Source organism: Bombina bombina, chromosome 7 (genome assembly GCF_027579735.1).
Source record: "Bombina bombina isolate aBomBom1 chromosome 7, aBomBom1.pri, whole genome shotgun sequence".
Classification (NCBI taxonomy): domain Eukaryota; kingdom Metazoa; phylum Chordata; class Amphibia; order Anura; family Bombinatoridae; genus Bombina; species Bombina bombina.
In genome coordinates, this window is record NC_069505.1 from 430,174,036 (window position 1) to 430,189,340 (window position 15,305).

At 43.6% G+C, this 15,305-nt stretch overlaps 1 protein-coding gene across 1 annotated transcript in view; it reads right to left on the reverse strand.

Annotated features, from left to right (window-relative positions):
* Positions 1-15,305, reverse strand: part of MEI1 (meiotic double-stranded break formation protein 1) — a 1,068,659-nt gene that overhangs the window by 1,029,535 nt on the left and 23,819 nt on the right. Inside the window, 4 exon segments of the mRNA XM_053689435.1 lie at positions 5,496-5,595; positions 6,181-6,297; positions 6,972-7,086; positions 7,164-7,297. Coding sequence (XP_053545410.1) covers positions 5,496-5,595; positions 6,181-6,297; positions 6,972-7,086; positions 7,164-7,297 — 466 coding nt within the window.

A 15,305-nucleotide genomic window follows, 5' to 3' on the forward strand; every position in this document is an offset into this window, starting at 1 on the left:
CACTTCCATGCACTGAGCTACGGAAGGAAGAGGAACGGAATGAAGTATTCGACAAGAGTCCAGAAGCTTTGTCTTTCTGGCCTCTGTTAGAAAAATCCTCATTTCTGAGGAGTCTATAATTGTTCCCAAGAAGGGAACCCTTGTTGACGGGGATAGAGAACTCTTTTCCACGTTCACTTTCCAGCCGTGCGATCTGAGAAAGGCCAGGACGATGTCCGTGTGAGCCTTTGCTCGAGGGAGGGACGACGCTTGAATCAGAATGTCGTCCAGGTAAGGTACAACTGCAATGCCCCTTGGTCTTAGCACAGCTAGAAGGGACCCTAGTACCTTTGTGAAAATCCTTGGAGCAGTGGCTAATCCGAAAGGAAGCGCCACGAACTGGTAATGTTTGTCCAGGAATGCAAACCTTAGGAACCGATGATGTTCCTTGTGGATAGGAATATGTAGATACGCATCCTTTAAATCCACCGTGGTCATGAATTGACCTTCCTGGATGGAAGGAAGGATAGTTCGAATGGTTTCCATCTTGAAAGATGGGACCTTGAGAAATTTGTTTAAGATCTTGAGATCTAGGATTGGTCTGAACGTTCCCTCTTTTTTGGGAACTATGAACAGATTGGAGTAGAACCCCATCCCTTGTTCTCTCAATGGAACAGGATGAATCACTCCCATTTTTAACAGGTCTTCTACACAATGTAAGAACGCCTGTCTTTTTATGTGGTCTGAAGACAACTGAGACCTGTGGAACCTTCCCCTTGGGGGAAGTCCCTTGAATTCCAGAAGATAACCCTGGGAGACTATTTCTAGCGCCCAAGGATCCAGAACATCTCTTGCCCAAGCCTGAGCGAAGAGAGAGAGTCTGCCCCCCACCAGATCCGGTCCCGGATCGGGGGCCGATATTTCATGCTGTCTTGGTAGCAGTGGCAGGTTTCTTTGCCTGCTTTCCCTTGTTCCAGCCTTGCATTGGTCTCCAAGCTGGCTTGGCCTGAGAAGTATTACCCTCTTGCTTAGAGGACGTAGCACCTTGGGCTGGTCCGTTTTTACGAAAGGGACGAAAATTAGGTCTATTTTTTGCCTTGAAAGGCCGATCCTGAGGAAGGGCATGGCCCTTACCCCCAGTGATATCAGAGATAATCTCTTTCAAGTCAGGACCAAACAGCGTTTTCCCCTTGAAAGGAATGTTTAGTAGCTTGTTCTTGGAAGACGCATCAGCCGACCAAGATTTCAACCAAAGCGCTCTGCGCGCCACAATAGCAAACCCAGAATTCTTAGCCGCTAACTTAGCCAATTGCAAAGAGGCGTCTAGAGTGAAAGAATTAGCCAATTTGAGAGCATTGACTCTGTCCATAATCTCCTCATAAGGAGGAGAGTCACTATCGAGCACCTTAATCAGTTCATCAAACCAGAAATATGCGGCTGTAGTGACAGGGACAATGCATGAAATGGGTTGTAGAAGGTAACCCTGCTGAACAAACATCTTTTTAAGCAAACCTTCTAATTTTTTATCCATAGGATCTTTGAAAGCACAACTATCCTCTATGGGAATAGTGGTGCGTTTGTTTAAAGTAGAAACCGCTCCCTCGACCTTGGGGACTGACTGCCATAAGTCCTTTCTGGGGTCGACCATAGGAAACAATTTTTTAAATATGGGGGGAGGGACGAAAGGAATACCGGGCCTTTCCCATTCTTTATTAACAATGTCCGCCACCCGCTTGGGTATAGGAAAAGCTTCTGGGAGCCCCGGCACCTCTAGGAACTTGTCCATTTTACATAGTTTCTCTGGGATGACCAAATTTTCACAATCATCCAGAGTGGATAATACCTCCTTAAGCAAAATGCGGAGATGTTCCAATTTAAATTTAAAAGTAATCACATCAGATTCAGCCTGCTGAGAAATGTTCCCTAAATCAGTAATTTCTCCCTCAGACAAAACCTCCCTGGCTCCCTCAGATTGGGTTAGGGGCCCTTCAGAGATATTAATATCAGCGTCGTCATGCTCTTCAGTAACTAAAACAGAGCATCCACGCTTACGCTGACAAGGGTTCATTTTGGCTAAAATGTTTTTGACAGAATTATCCATTACAGCCGTTAATTGTTGCATAGTAAGTATTATTGTCGCGCTAGATGTACTAGGGGCCTCCTGAGTGGGCAAGACTCGTGTAGACGAAGGAGGGAATGATGCAGTACCATGCTTACTCCCCTCACTTGAGGAATCATCTTGGGCATCATTGTCATTATCACATAAATCACATTTATTTAAATGAATAGGAATTCTGGCTTCCCCACATTCAGAACACAGTCTATCTGGTAGTTCAGACATGTTAAACAGGCATAAACTTGATAAGAAAGTACAAAAAACGTTTTGAAATAAAACCGTTACTGTCACTTTAAATTTTAAACTGAACACACTTTATTACTGCAATTGCGAAAAAACATGAAGGAATTGTTCAAAATTCACCAAACTTTCACCACAGTGTCTTAAAGCCTTGAAAATATTGCACACCAATTTTGGAAGCTTTAACCCTTAAAATAACGGAACCGGAGCCGTTTTAAGCTTTAACCCCTTTACAGTCCCTGGTATCTGCTTTGCTGAGACCCAACCAAACCCAAGGGGAATACGATACCAAATGATGCCTTCAGAAGTCTTTTATCAGTATCAGAGCTCCTCTCACATGCGACTGCATGCCATGCCTCTCAAAAACAAGTGCGCAACACCGGCGCGAAAATGAGACTCTGCCTATGCTTTGGGAAAGCCCCTAAAGAATAAGGTGTCTAAAACAGTGCCTGCCGATATAATTATATCAAAATACCCAGAATAAATGATTCCTCAAGGCTAAATAAGTGTTAATATCAATCGATTTAGCCCAAAAAATGTCTACAGTCTAAATAAGCCCTTGTGAAGCCCTTATTTACAATCGTAATAAACATGGCTTACCGGATCCCATAGGGAAAATGACAGCTTCCAGCATTACATCGTCTTGTTAGAATGTGTCATACCTCAAGCAGCAAAGGACTGCAAACTGTTCCCCCAACTGAAGTTAATGCTCTCAACAGTCCTGTGTGGAACAGCCATGGATTTTAGTTACGGTTGCTAAAATCATTTTCCTCATACAAACAGAATTCTTCATCTCTTTTCTGTTTCTGAGTAAATAGTACGTACCAGCACTATTTGAAAATAACAAACTCTTGATTGAATAATGAAAAACTACAGTTAAACACTAAAAAACTCTAAGCCATCTCCGTGGAGATGTTGCCTGTACAACGGCAAAGAGAATGACTGGGGTAGGCGGAGCCTAGGAGGGATCATGTGACCAGCTTTGCTGGGCTCTTTGCCATTTCCTGTTGGGGAGGAGAATATCCCACAAGTAAGGATGACGCCGTGGACCGGACACACCTATGTTGGAGAAAAAAAGTCTATCCCTATAATTTAAAGATCTCTCAATTGGTATCAAAAACATAAAGAACAAGTGACACTTTGCAGTGCCTCTTGGTCCATTCTGACTCCCAATGGATGAATGATTCAAATAAACTTCTTACATTTTTTAATAAAAATTAAAAACAGAAAAACGTTACTGTCTCTTTAAATTTTAAAACTTAACTTTTTTATTTTTGTGTGCAGAAAAGATTAATTAGGTACACAAAAACTGCAGAACCCCTCTACACCTCAGCTTAACTTTGCTGAGGTGCCTATTAGCCCTTCTGACATCAGTTACATCCTGTCAGTAAAAGATCCAGAACTCAGCTGCAGCGCTGTCCAGTCCTAACACGTGTAAACACTCTGGGGACTCTTCTCCGTTCCTTCTGATAACAGGAAGTGCAGGGAAAGCGGTGCGCAACGCACATTGGCGCCACACATAGCTCCGCCCATCGTGGGCGTTTCAAAAGGCAATCTCCCGGTCACCATGTTTATTGTAAAGTTAAGCCACCGGGAGTTAATTAAACATTCTGTCAAGCCTCTTGTTTAGTTTTACCGCTTTATAACCCTTTCGTAACTGCTAGGCAGCTGCTTAGCCAGTGCTATATGAGAACAGTGAACCACCTCATACAGAGCCAATCTCCCCAGCCCCAGTGATTTGAGCCACTGTGAGCAGTGGGAAAAAAAAACTCATCTTGAGTCTATCTCCTCAGCCCCAGTGCCTGCCTAAAAAGTGCTGTCATATAATCCCCTCCTTTTATTTATAGGAGGCTCTATGTCCCAGGTTAAATAAAGTGCTTCACTTCCTCTGTGATCTTTTATTTCCCAGACCCAGAATAAAAAGTCAGCACTTACCTTGTAAATCTGCCAGACAGCAAGGCAGCTCACCAGGTTTGAGAGGTCCTCTCCCTCACATAGCCCTGTGGAGAAAGATAAAGCCTGAGTAATCTTACTTAGGCTATCAGGATTAGGGCAGCATAAATTACATGGGAGGCGCAGTGAGAATTATGTCCCACAAGTTCCCATTGCTCTAAAGCCACCACTGCTCTACTGAAGAGACTGATATGGACTACGGCTACACCCCAGAACAAAGCAGCACAATCTTGTACTACTTAAAAAATAATAAACTCTTGATTGAAGAATCTTTTACTAACACTTAACTTTACCACTTCCTTGCTCTAACGTAGGCAAAGAGAATGACTGGGGTGGGATAGAAGGGAGGTGATATTTAACAGCTTTGCTGTGGTGCTCTTTGCCACCTCCTGCTGGGCAGGAGTGATATTCCCAACAGTAATTAATGATGATCCGTGGACTCATCGTGTCATTAGAAAGAAATATATGTATTTACACTGAACACAGTCCCCATAGACCCCAATGTAAAGGCACTTTTCAGTGCCAGTTTTTTTCAAACACCCCACACCCACCAACTTTAGCCTATAAAAATTGCTTAGTGCAGTTATTTAAGCAAAAAATGAATAAAGATGTAACTTCTTTTTTTTTTAAATAAAGCAACACTATTCGTTATTCTGGGGCCAATTGGCGGACATTTATAAAATGAACCAGAGTTCTGATCTCTGGTTAATTTTATAAGCGCTAATTGCTACCGCAAGCTCACAGTAGTAATAACCAGCCACTTGTAATGGCTGGTTGTTTATTGTGTGCCCGCAAATGGGCGAATTTGCCTGTTAGCGGGAGCATAATAAATAAACGCTTCACTTGTAATCTAGCCCTTTATGTGTTCAATCACCACTAAAAGGTTAAACATACAGGAAAAGTCATACACCAGGTAGTGGTTCCAGGCTGGCCAGAAAACCATGTGTCCCATGCGTGAGTGTCCTTCAGTCTCTAGTTGTATAATGAAAAAGGTAGTGTGCGGGCTGCATGACATAGCCAATACAGTTTACCCTTTTGCAGGTGAAAGAAGAATTCATAACAAATAAAATTCACTAACAAAATAGTCCTGTTTATTTATTTCTGCTAGAAACAGCAGGCTGGTAATATGGCAGTACATACTGTGCCTACCCACCACCGGTGAGCATGTAATGTAAAGAGAATATGAATAAAGATTTACTGACATCACCTTCTCAGTATTTCTGCAAGTAGCAAGAGCCCCTGCTTGTGAAGCTCCATGTTGTTCATGCGCAGTACATCCTGCAAGCTTCTCACTACAGACTCTATCCCTGAGGAATGAAAGGGACATTCGGGACAAGCCGAAGTTAGAATATCATGTGCCCGCTCACGTATTCCCCCATAGAAGTCAATGGAGAAAAAAAAAGTGGAAAAAAATCCAAACACCCCACTCTTTTGCAAATCCGTTTGCATATTGTCTGTCAAAGCCCTTTGGCTGCCATTTTTTTCTAACACCTGAGACCTCATATTTTTGATCATTTATAACTTTGGTGTGCAATATTTTTTTTTAATAATTGTTATTAGATAGTGTTATTATGAGTGTAACTGTACTTTGTAATGTATTTTTGATGTGTTTTGTGCTTCTTATTGTTTCCCGAAACAGTTAACCAAAGCTCATCATTCTAGCGTAAATCACTATTGTGCTCAAATGATCGCATTTACTTTCAACTTGTAATATGAGCGGTAAGCCCAATGAGCACAAATACCCACGATAAAACCCTAACTCTCGCATGCAAACATTTGAGGTCCACTCATAATCTGGCCCCATGTGTTTAGTTGTGTGTGATGCTTTAACCACTTGGTTGCTGAGGGGGCTGCAACTCACTGCTAGGCGCCTAAGGAGTTAATGCACTTACCATAGACTGTGTGACATTTAGAGAAGAAGAGTCTCTCTTCTGCCATCAGCAGAAGGCAGCAATACAAGGACCAGATGAGGATTTCACTGGTGCTCATGAGATTTTCAAACAGAAATTCTGAAGCAAATATAGATATACATTTTCATCTTAATTGATAACAGCAAAAAACATGAAAATCACAAAATCAGTACTTCATCCTTCTAGTCTTAGCTGTGTGTTTTACTGATACAAATCTATTATTAGCAAAAGTTTACAAAGTTCTTAGTGCAACAAACATGTTGCCATATTTCTGCTCTGAAAACTGACTTTAGGCAGCATAAGCACTAATCATTGTTTTAAAAAAAAAACACACACAACAAGCTATTAAAATGTGTATAAATAGTAGTGAGGTTCCCTTTGTTTTAGAAATAGAAAATAATTTTTATATTATCCAACAAAGTTTGAAATCTGTGTATGCCAAATTTCAAAGCAAAAATGTGTAGTACACGGCACAATACATACAGCATTTATATCAGTTATTGGGGACTATTCGTTTATGTGCTTTTTAACCCTTTACATCTCAAACAGCATTGTGTTTCACCACTTTATGGCTGCCAACGAATTTTAAATCACAGGTAATCTCTATTATTACTATTTTAACAGAATCCAACTAACCAGAGACAAGTGAGATGATACCAATAAAAGCTGCAAACACATTGTTGTCTGGTTTACAAAAGAAAATGCCCTATCTCTGCGTGGTTTGTATATTTTTAGTTTGAACAGTGATTTACTCTGCGTGGCTCAGATGTTACCTGGGATATCAGCATGGATAAACGCCGGAGCATATTTAGCTGTAGAGTGTACAAGGACAGCAGCAATGCACTGAGCACTTGCAATCTGCAATGTTTCTTCTCCTGATAGTAACAGCTACAACAGCAAGAAAAATTGTATGAATAACAGGGGTCTTTTTAGTGAGAGTTTCTGATGTGATGTACAAGGACTACCTTTTTTAGAACTAGAGGTAAAGGATTTTGTGCCTGTAATGTTGGGGTATTTTCTGAGTTTTCTGTAGTTGATCCCGATTCACTCATTATCACCGATACGAAATGGTCAGTGCTCAGTAACTGTTTGAGAAAACCTGCAATATACGAAATTGAGTGTTTCATACTGATGCTTAGATACTTTCTATAATATTTTTTCATAATCTAACCTTATGTGTGCAACTCATTTTAGGAAAAATGATAGTAAGTAGTCTTGTAGTGTCACTGAAAGGAGTAGCATATGTAGCTCAAACAGCTATAAAAGAGCCACTTAAACAATTGTAGGGACCTTTATATTCACTGTGTGTGATGGAGAGATTAGGTTTAAGTGGGAACAGTGTGTGAGGAAATGCAGCCTTTTGGTTTGGAGCATATAAGATATTTATTTTTTAAAGATACAAATGTGACAGACTACCTGACTGAGAAGAAATAGGAAGGGGGCGCTTGGGAAGACTGAAAGAGCTGCATGTGTCCCCAGAGCATTACTAAAATAAAAAAAGACACACCCAAGGTATTTATAACCCACACTCACTAGGGTTGTTAGGTGTCCAGTATTCAACTGGACAGTCCAATAAAATCTATACAAAAATGCTGGACACTTAATAGTTCACTTTTAAGGTCCTCTGAGTGGCAGCTTAATTTTAAAGGTCTTTTATGCATAACAAATATGGCACAGAAAGAAGTCACTGTGCAAGTACCGCTTTCCTTGCGTTACTGGCAGCCAAGGAGGGTAAATGTATTACTGTCTAATGTGTTACTGACAGTCATGGTGCGTGATAAAATGCTGCTCTTTGTGGAGCCATGTGGAAAAGTCTCTGCTTTGTGTTTTTATTGTCAACTACAGGGGTGTAAAAAACAAAATGTATGCTTAACTGATAAATTTCTTTCTTCCCGGGCATGGAGAGTCCACAACTTCATTCCAATTGCTAGTGAATATTCAACTCCTGGCCAGCAGGAGGAGGCAAAGAGCACTGCAGCAAAGCTGTTAAGTGTAACTTCCCTTACCCATAATCCCCAGTCATTCAGCCGAATGAAAATGGAAAAAGAAGAAACACAAGGGTATAGAGGTGCCTGAGGTTTCCTCAAAAAAAACTGCTGCATTATAGATGAAAAGAGGGCAGAGTCGTGGACTCTCCATGCCCGGAAAGAAAGAAATTTATCAGGTACGCATAAATGTTGTTTTCTTTCCTATTGTAATGCTCGTGGGATATTCCTCAGACCAAACTTGGCCAGGAGTCTTCTTATTCCGGCGTCAAGTGGAATGATAGGAAATATCCCAGAGCAGAGAGAGTTTGTAAAATGACGTAAGTAGTACTCACAGTAGGCAGGGTAGTCCTTGGCGGCAACAGGAAGACAATCCAGCAGTATAGCAGTTTAGGGGTAAACCAATAGAAGGACCAGGAACAGGTAGGAGTCAGCAACAAAAGGATAACCAGCAGTATAAAAGTTCAGAAGTAAACCTATAGGACCAGACAGGCAGAGTTCAGCAACAGTATAGCAATCCAGTAGTTCAGGGGTTTAGCAGGCAGAGTGGTCAGACAGGCAGAGTTCAGCAACAGTCTAGCAATCCAGCAGTTCAGGGGTTAAGCAGACAGAGTGATCAGACAAGCAGAGTTCAGCAACAGTATAGCAATCCAGTAGTTCAGGGGTTAAGCAGGCAGAGTGGTCAGACAAGCAGAGTTCAGCAACAATATAGCAATCCAGCAGTTCAGAGGTTAAGCAGGTAGAGTGGTCAGACAAGCAGAGTTCAGCAACAGTATAGCAATCCAGCAGTTCAGGGGTTAAGCAGACAGAGTGGTCAGACAAGCAGAGTTCAGCAACAGTATAACAGTCCAGCATAAAGTAATACAAAACCCAGGAGCACACTAAGCAACACCTATACTTGGGCAGTGAAGATGGTAAATGAAAGACTTACATAGGCACAGGATTCGCGCCACAGGAGATCTTGACCGGCTTCAGAGGGGGAGAGACGTGCAGCAATGACGTCATCGCCGCAGACTCACAGGAACCGCCACATCCCTGGCAACAGCCAGAGCAACAATCGCCGCATCCCTGGCAACAGCAAGGACGGGGCGGTGTGACATAGCCCCCCCCCCTTCAAGGGTTCCCTCCAGGAAGCAGAGTCAGTTTCAAAGGATGAGTAGCATGGAATCTGGAGACCAAAGATGGCACGGGCAGGATCCCAGGAACGATCTGCCACAGAGTAACCTTTCCAATGCACAAGGTACTGTAGTTGCCTGCGCCTGTATGTGGAGTCCAGGATCTTAGCAACCTCATACTCAGGGTCACCATGGATCAGGAGCGGAGGAGGAGGTCGAAGTTGAGTATATCTGTTCCTGATGTAGGGCTTGAGTAGTGAGATGTGGAAGACTGGGTGTATGCGCAGGGTTCTGGACAAGGCCACTCTGCAGGCAACAGGAGACAGTCTTTTAAGAACCTTGTAAGGCCCGATAAACCTAGGCCCTAATTTGTGACTGGGTTGACGTAGATGAATATCTCGAGTAGAAACCCAAACATGTTCACCTACCGAAAAGGCACGAACAGAAGCTCTATGATGATCAGCAAACCTCTTGTATCTGGAGACAGCTGAACGTAACTGACAGTAAATACGTTGCCAATGAGTAGTGAAGTTAGTGACGTGTTGGTCTGCAGCAGGAACCCCTGTGAACTGAGCAGAAAGAGGAAATACACGAGCTTGGTAACCTGCTGCAGCTTGAAATGGAGAACATCGTAGAGAAGAGTACCAATGAGTGTTCTTTGCCCGCTCAGCTATGGGTAACAATTCAGACCAGTTGGTATAGAAAGTATTAACAAAAGTTCTGACATAGGCTTCGAGATCCTGATTCACTCTCTGTCAGCCCATTAGTCTGAGGATGGTAGCCAGAAGACAAGGAAACAGTGGTTCCAATCAATTTGCAAAAGGCTTTCCAAAAAGTAGGGATGAATTGTGGACCTCTTTCAGAAACAATATTCACGGGAATGCCATGTAGTCGTACCACATGTAACCGAAAAAGAGATGATAATTCTTGGGCATATGGCAGTTTCTTTAGGGGTACAAAATGAGCCAATCTGGAAAATCGATCCACCACAAACCAAATAACTGTATGATGGTCAGAAGGAGGAAGGTCCACAATGAAATCCATTGTTATGTGCGTCCAAGGTTGTTTGGGAATGGACAACGTTTGGAGTAAGCCAGGAGGCAAGGATCGGTAAGTCTTATTGGCAGCACAAGTCGTGCACGATTTCACATAATTCTGATCGTCAGACTTCATGGTAGGCCACCATACATGTTGGGAAAGTAGCTTATAAGTTCTTGTCAAACCAGGATGTCCTGAAAGTTTACTATCATGAGCCCAGGATAGCACAGGGGTGCGTAGGTTCAGAGGTACAAAGAAGATATCAGGAGCGGCGGGGTCTTCAGGAGTCTTTGAAGAAGAGAGGTGTTAAGTTGAGCAACCACACAGGAGGGGGCTATGATGTGTTCAATAGGAGCTTCAGAGGAATCACTAGACTGAGGAAACTGATGGGAAAGGGCGTCAGCCTTTTTATTTTTGGTCCCAGGAAGATAAGAGACCACAAAGTTAAAACGGGAAAAGAACAAGACCCACCTGGCCTGTCGAGGCTTGAGTCGATGAGCAGTCTCTAGGTACGTCAGATACTTGTGGTCAGTGAGAATTTGAATGGGGCTGGCAGTACCCTCTAGCCAATGGCACCATTCAGTCAAGGCCATCTTAATAGCTAAGAGTTCACAATTACCCACATCGTAATTCCTCTCTGCTGGAGTAAAGCGTTTGGAGAAAAAGGCTACAGGGTGCAACTTGGAGGTTGAAGGATCCCTTTGGGTTAAGACTGCTCCAGCTCCAATCTCTGAGGCATCAACCTCTAAAGTGAACTGCAGGTCAGGATCAGGATGGCGGAGCACAGGAGCAGAACAAAAGGCCTTTTTCAGATGAGAGAAGGCATCCATGGCTTCAGGAGGCCAATTTTTGCAGTCCTTGTTCCGTTTAGTCAGCTCAGTGAGTGGAGCAACTATCTGGGAAAAGTTCTTTATAAACTTGCGGTAATAATTGGAGAACCCAAAGAATCTCTGTAGTTCCTTTAATTAAGTAGGTTGAGGCCATTCCAGAACTGCAGTGAGCTTAGAAGGATCCATGGCAAAACCTTTCTTCAAGATGACATAGCCAAGAAACTGGATCTGAAATTGATCGAACTGACATTTCTCCAGTTTGGCTACTAGAGAATTGTCTCTGAGGTGAAGAAGTATCTGTCTCATGTGCCTCTCAAGGGTGGAGGAGAATATAAGGATATCATCTAGGTAGACGATGACAGTGCTATTGAGGAGGTCACGGAAGACATCGTTGACAAATGCTTGAAAGACTGCAGGGGCACACAGCCCAAAAGGCATTAGGATATATTCGTAATGCCCTGATCTTGTGTTGAAGGCAGTCTTCCATTCATGCCCTGGGAATATACAAATAAGATTGTACGCCCCACGAAGAACCAACTTGGTGAAGTAGCGAGCATTTTGGAGTGAATCATAAAGTTCAGTGATTAAAGGAATAGGATAGCGATTCTTGATAGTGATGTTGTTTAGGGCTCTGTAGTCGATACAGGGTCTGAGCCCACCATCCTTCTTACTGACGAAAAAGAAGCCAGCCCCGGCAGGAGAAGAGGAAGGGTGAATAAAACATTTAGCTAGGTTCTCTTGAATATAGCCCTCCATAGCTTTGGTTTAAGCTTTGGAGAGTGGATAAGTCCTCCCTTTAGGAAGTGGTGCTTCAGGAAAGAGGTCAATTTTGCAGTCGTAAGGACGGTTGGGTGGCAACACATCAGCTGCTTTCTTTTCAACCACATCTGTAAAATCTGTGTATACTGAGGGAAGACTTGAAGGGGTCAGTAGACTGGCTATGGGGATGTGGTGCAAAGGAGTAACCTTAGCCAGGCAGGAGTGGAAGCAGGAAGTACCCCAGGAGGCCAACTGTTCCTCAGTCCAGTCGAATTGCGGGTTGTGTATACGAAGCCAAGGAAGACCAAGGATGACATGCTGTGCTGGGTAATGAATGACATCAAACTGCAACTGTTCGGTATGAAGGACTCCCACAGTCAGGGTTAGGGGTGAAGATTCAAAATGGATTAATCCTGATCCAAGGGGAGTGCCATCCAGAGTAGTTATTTTGAGACATTGTTTTTTTTCTGTAGAAGAGGCAACCCTGTCTGAATCATAAAACAGTGATCAAGAAAATTTCCAGCTGCCCCTGAATTAATTAAGGCTTGAGCATGGACAGTATTCTGAAGGAAGGTAAGGGTAACAGGTACCAGGATCTGAGAGAAGTGAGGGGATTTAGTAGAGACCACGCTTAGAGGTACCCCTGTTTTATCTTCAAAGCATTGGCTTTTCCCGGCAGAATATAACAAATCTTTAGTTGGTGTGAGTTAGAACAACAATAAAAACACATTCTCAATCTCCTTCTTCTCTGTCTTTAAGATTCTGTGGGCTTGAGGGAGGAGAGATCCATGGGTTCCTCTATCAAGGAAACTGGAGGTGCTGAAGGGGAAGAGGATAGTCTTGAGACCGGACAAGTAGGAGGACGAGAGGGAAGGGTTCTACGAGTTCTCTCTCTCAGCTTGTCTCTCCTGAAAGAGAGAATCTAAACTGGTACAAAGTGTTATGAATTCATCCAGGGAAGGAACATCACGATACGTAAGCTCGTTCTTCATGCGCTCATAAAATCCTTTCCTAAAGGCCGCCTTGAGAGCACTGCCATCCCAACTGGTCTCAAGTGCCAAGGTGCGAAACTCGATGGCGTATTGTGCCACAGATCTATTGCTCTGGTGGAGATCAAAGAGAGAGTACTCTGCAGCAGAAGCCCGGCCGGAGGTCCAAAACACAGAAGATAAAGCATAAATTAAGGCATCAGCATCGTTCAGTTGAGCTATCTGTTCCAAAAGGGGAGAGACCCAGGCTAGGGCCTTGTTTTTCAATAAATAAATTATAAAAGTGACCTTTAACTGATGAGACTGGAAGGTGTGAGGATCATTGCGAAAGTGCAGCCTGCACTGGTTGAGAAAAACCCCTACAGTCGGTAGTACCGTCATACTTGTCAGGTAATGGTAACCGGGGTATACTTTCAGAAGCAGAGAGAGTTTGTAAAATGAGGTAAGCAGTACTCACAGTAAAAGACCACACACACAGACAGCGCTGATTCACAAACGCAGCAGGATCCGGATAATAAAGGGATATCAGTCAGTGTAATTCACATAACAATCTGAAGTCTCTACTGTAGCCGTAATGAACTATGACTACGGGTAACACCTGAAACGCGTCTGTGACGTCATTAGGCCGAGGTTGTAGCCGTTTCACTTTTTAACTAAGCAGTAGCTGTTTGGCATGTTTGCTTTTTTGGTGTGTCCATCATCTTTTAAACTCGTATAATAAAGTTGCTCCTTTTATTACTCTCGATTTGGTGCCGGTCTGGGTCTGTTACAGTGTGGAAGTACTCACAGTAAGCAGGGTAGTACTTGGTGGCAACAGGAAGACAATACAGCAGTATAGCAGTTCAGGGGTAAACCAATAGAAGGACCAAACAGGCAGAGTTTAGTAGCAGTATAGCAATCTAACAGTTTAGGGGTTAAGCAGTCAGAGTGGTCAGACAGGTAGAGTTCAGCAACAGTATAGCAATCCAGCAGTTCAAAGGTTAAGCAGGCAGAGTGGTCAGACAAGCAGAGTTCTGCAAACAGTATAGCAATCCAGCAGTTCAGAGGTTAAGCAGGCAGTGATCAGACAAGCAGAGTTTGGCACCAGTATAACAGTCCAGCATAAAGTAATACAAAACCCAGGAGCACACTAAGCAACACCTATACTTGGGCAGTGAAGATAATAAATGAAAGACTTACATAGACGCAGGATTCGCGCCACAGGAGATCCGGACCGGCTTCAGAGGGGGAGAGACTTGCGGCGATTACGTCATCGGCGCACGCTCACAGGAACCGCTGCATCCCTGGACACAGCCAGAACAACCGCTGCGTCCCTGGCAATCTGCAAAAGAATAGACAGTGCAGAAATATGACCTTTCAGAGTACTGACTGACAAACCTTTCACCAGGCCATCCTGAAGAAAAAGATAAAATTTGGGGAATCTTTACCCGGCTCCAGGAGAAACCCTTAGATTTGCACCAAAAAATGTATTAACGCCATATCTTATGGTAAATCCTGCGAGTAACAGGTTTACGAGCCTGAAGCATAGTATCAATGACCGCTTCAGAAAATCCACATCTAGACTGGACTAGGCGTTTAATCTCCGAGCAGTCAGCTTCAGAGAATCTAGATTTGGATGGACGAATGGACCCTGAATTAGAAGGTCCTTCCTCAGAGGTAACCTCCAAGGTGGAAGAGATGACATCTTCACCAGATCCGCAAACCAGATCCTGCGAGGCCAGGCAGGAGCTATTAGCATTAGAGATGCTCTCTCCTGTTTGATGCAAGCAATGACTCGTGGAAGGAGAGCAAAGGAAGCAGGTATGCTAGTCCGAAATTCCAAGGAACCGCCAGAGCATCTATCAGAGCAGCCAAAGGATCTCTTGACCTTGATCCATACTTTGGAAGCTTGGCGTTTTGACCAGATGCCATCAGATCCAACTCCGGAAACCCCCATTTGAGGGTTATCCTTGAGAACACTTCCTGATGGAGAGCCCACTCCACGGGATGAAAAGTCTGTCTACTCAGAAAATCCGCCTCCCAATTGTCCACTCAAGGAATGTGGATGGCTGATAGGAGACTATCGTGAGCTTCCGCCCACTGCAGAATGCAAGTCACTTCCTTCATGGCCAAGGAACTCCGAGTTCCTCCCTGGTGGTTGATGTAAGCCACTGAGGTGATGTTGTCCGACTGGAATCTGATAAACCGGACTAAAGATAATTGAGGCCAAGCTGTCAAGGCATTGAAGATTGCTCTCAACTCCAAGATGTTTATGGGAAGAGAAGACTCTTCCCGAGACCACAGGCCCTGAGCATTTAGTAAGCCCCAAATAGCTCCCCAGCCTAACAGGCTGGCGTCCATAGTCACAATCACCCAGGAAGGTCTCAGGAAGCAAGTGCCTCGAGACAGATG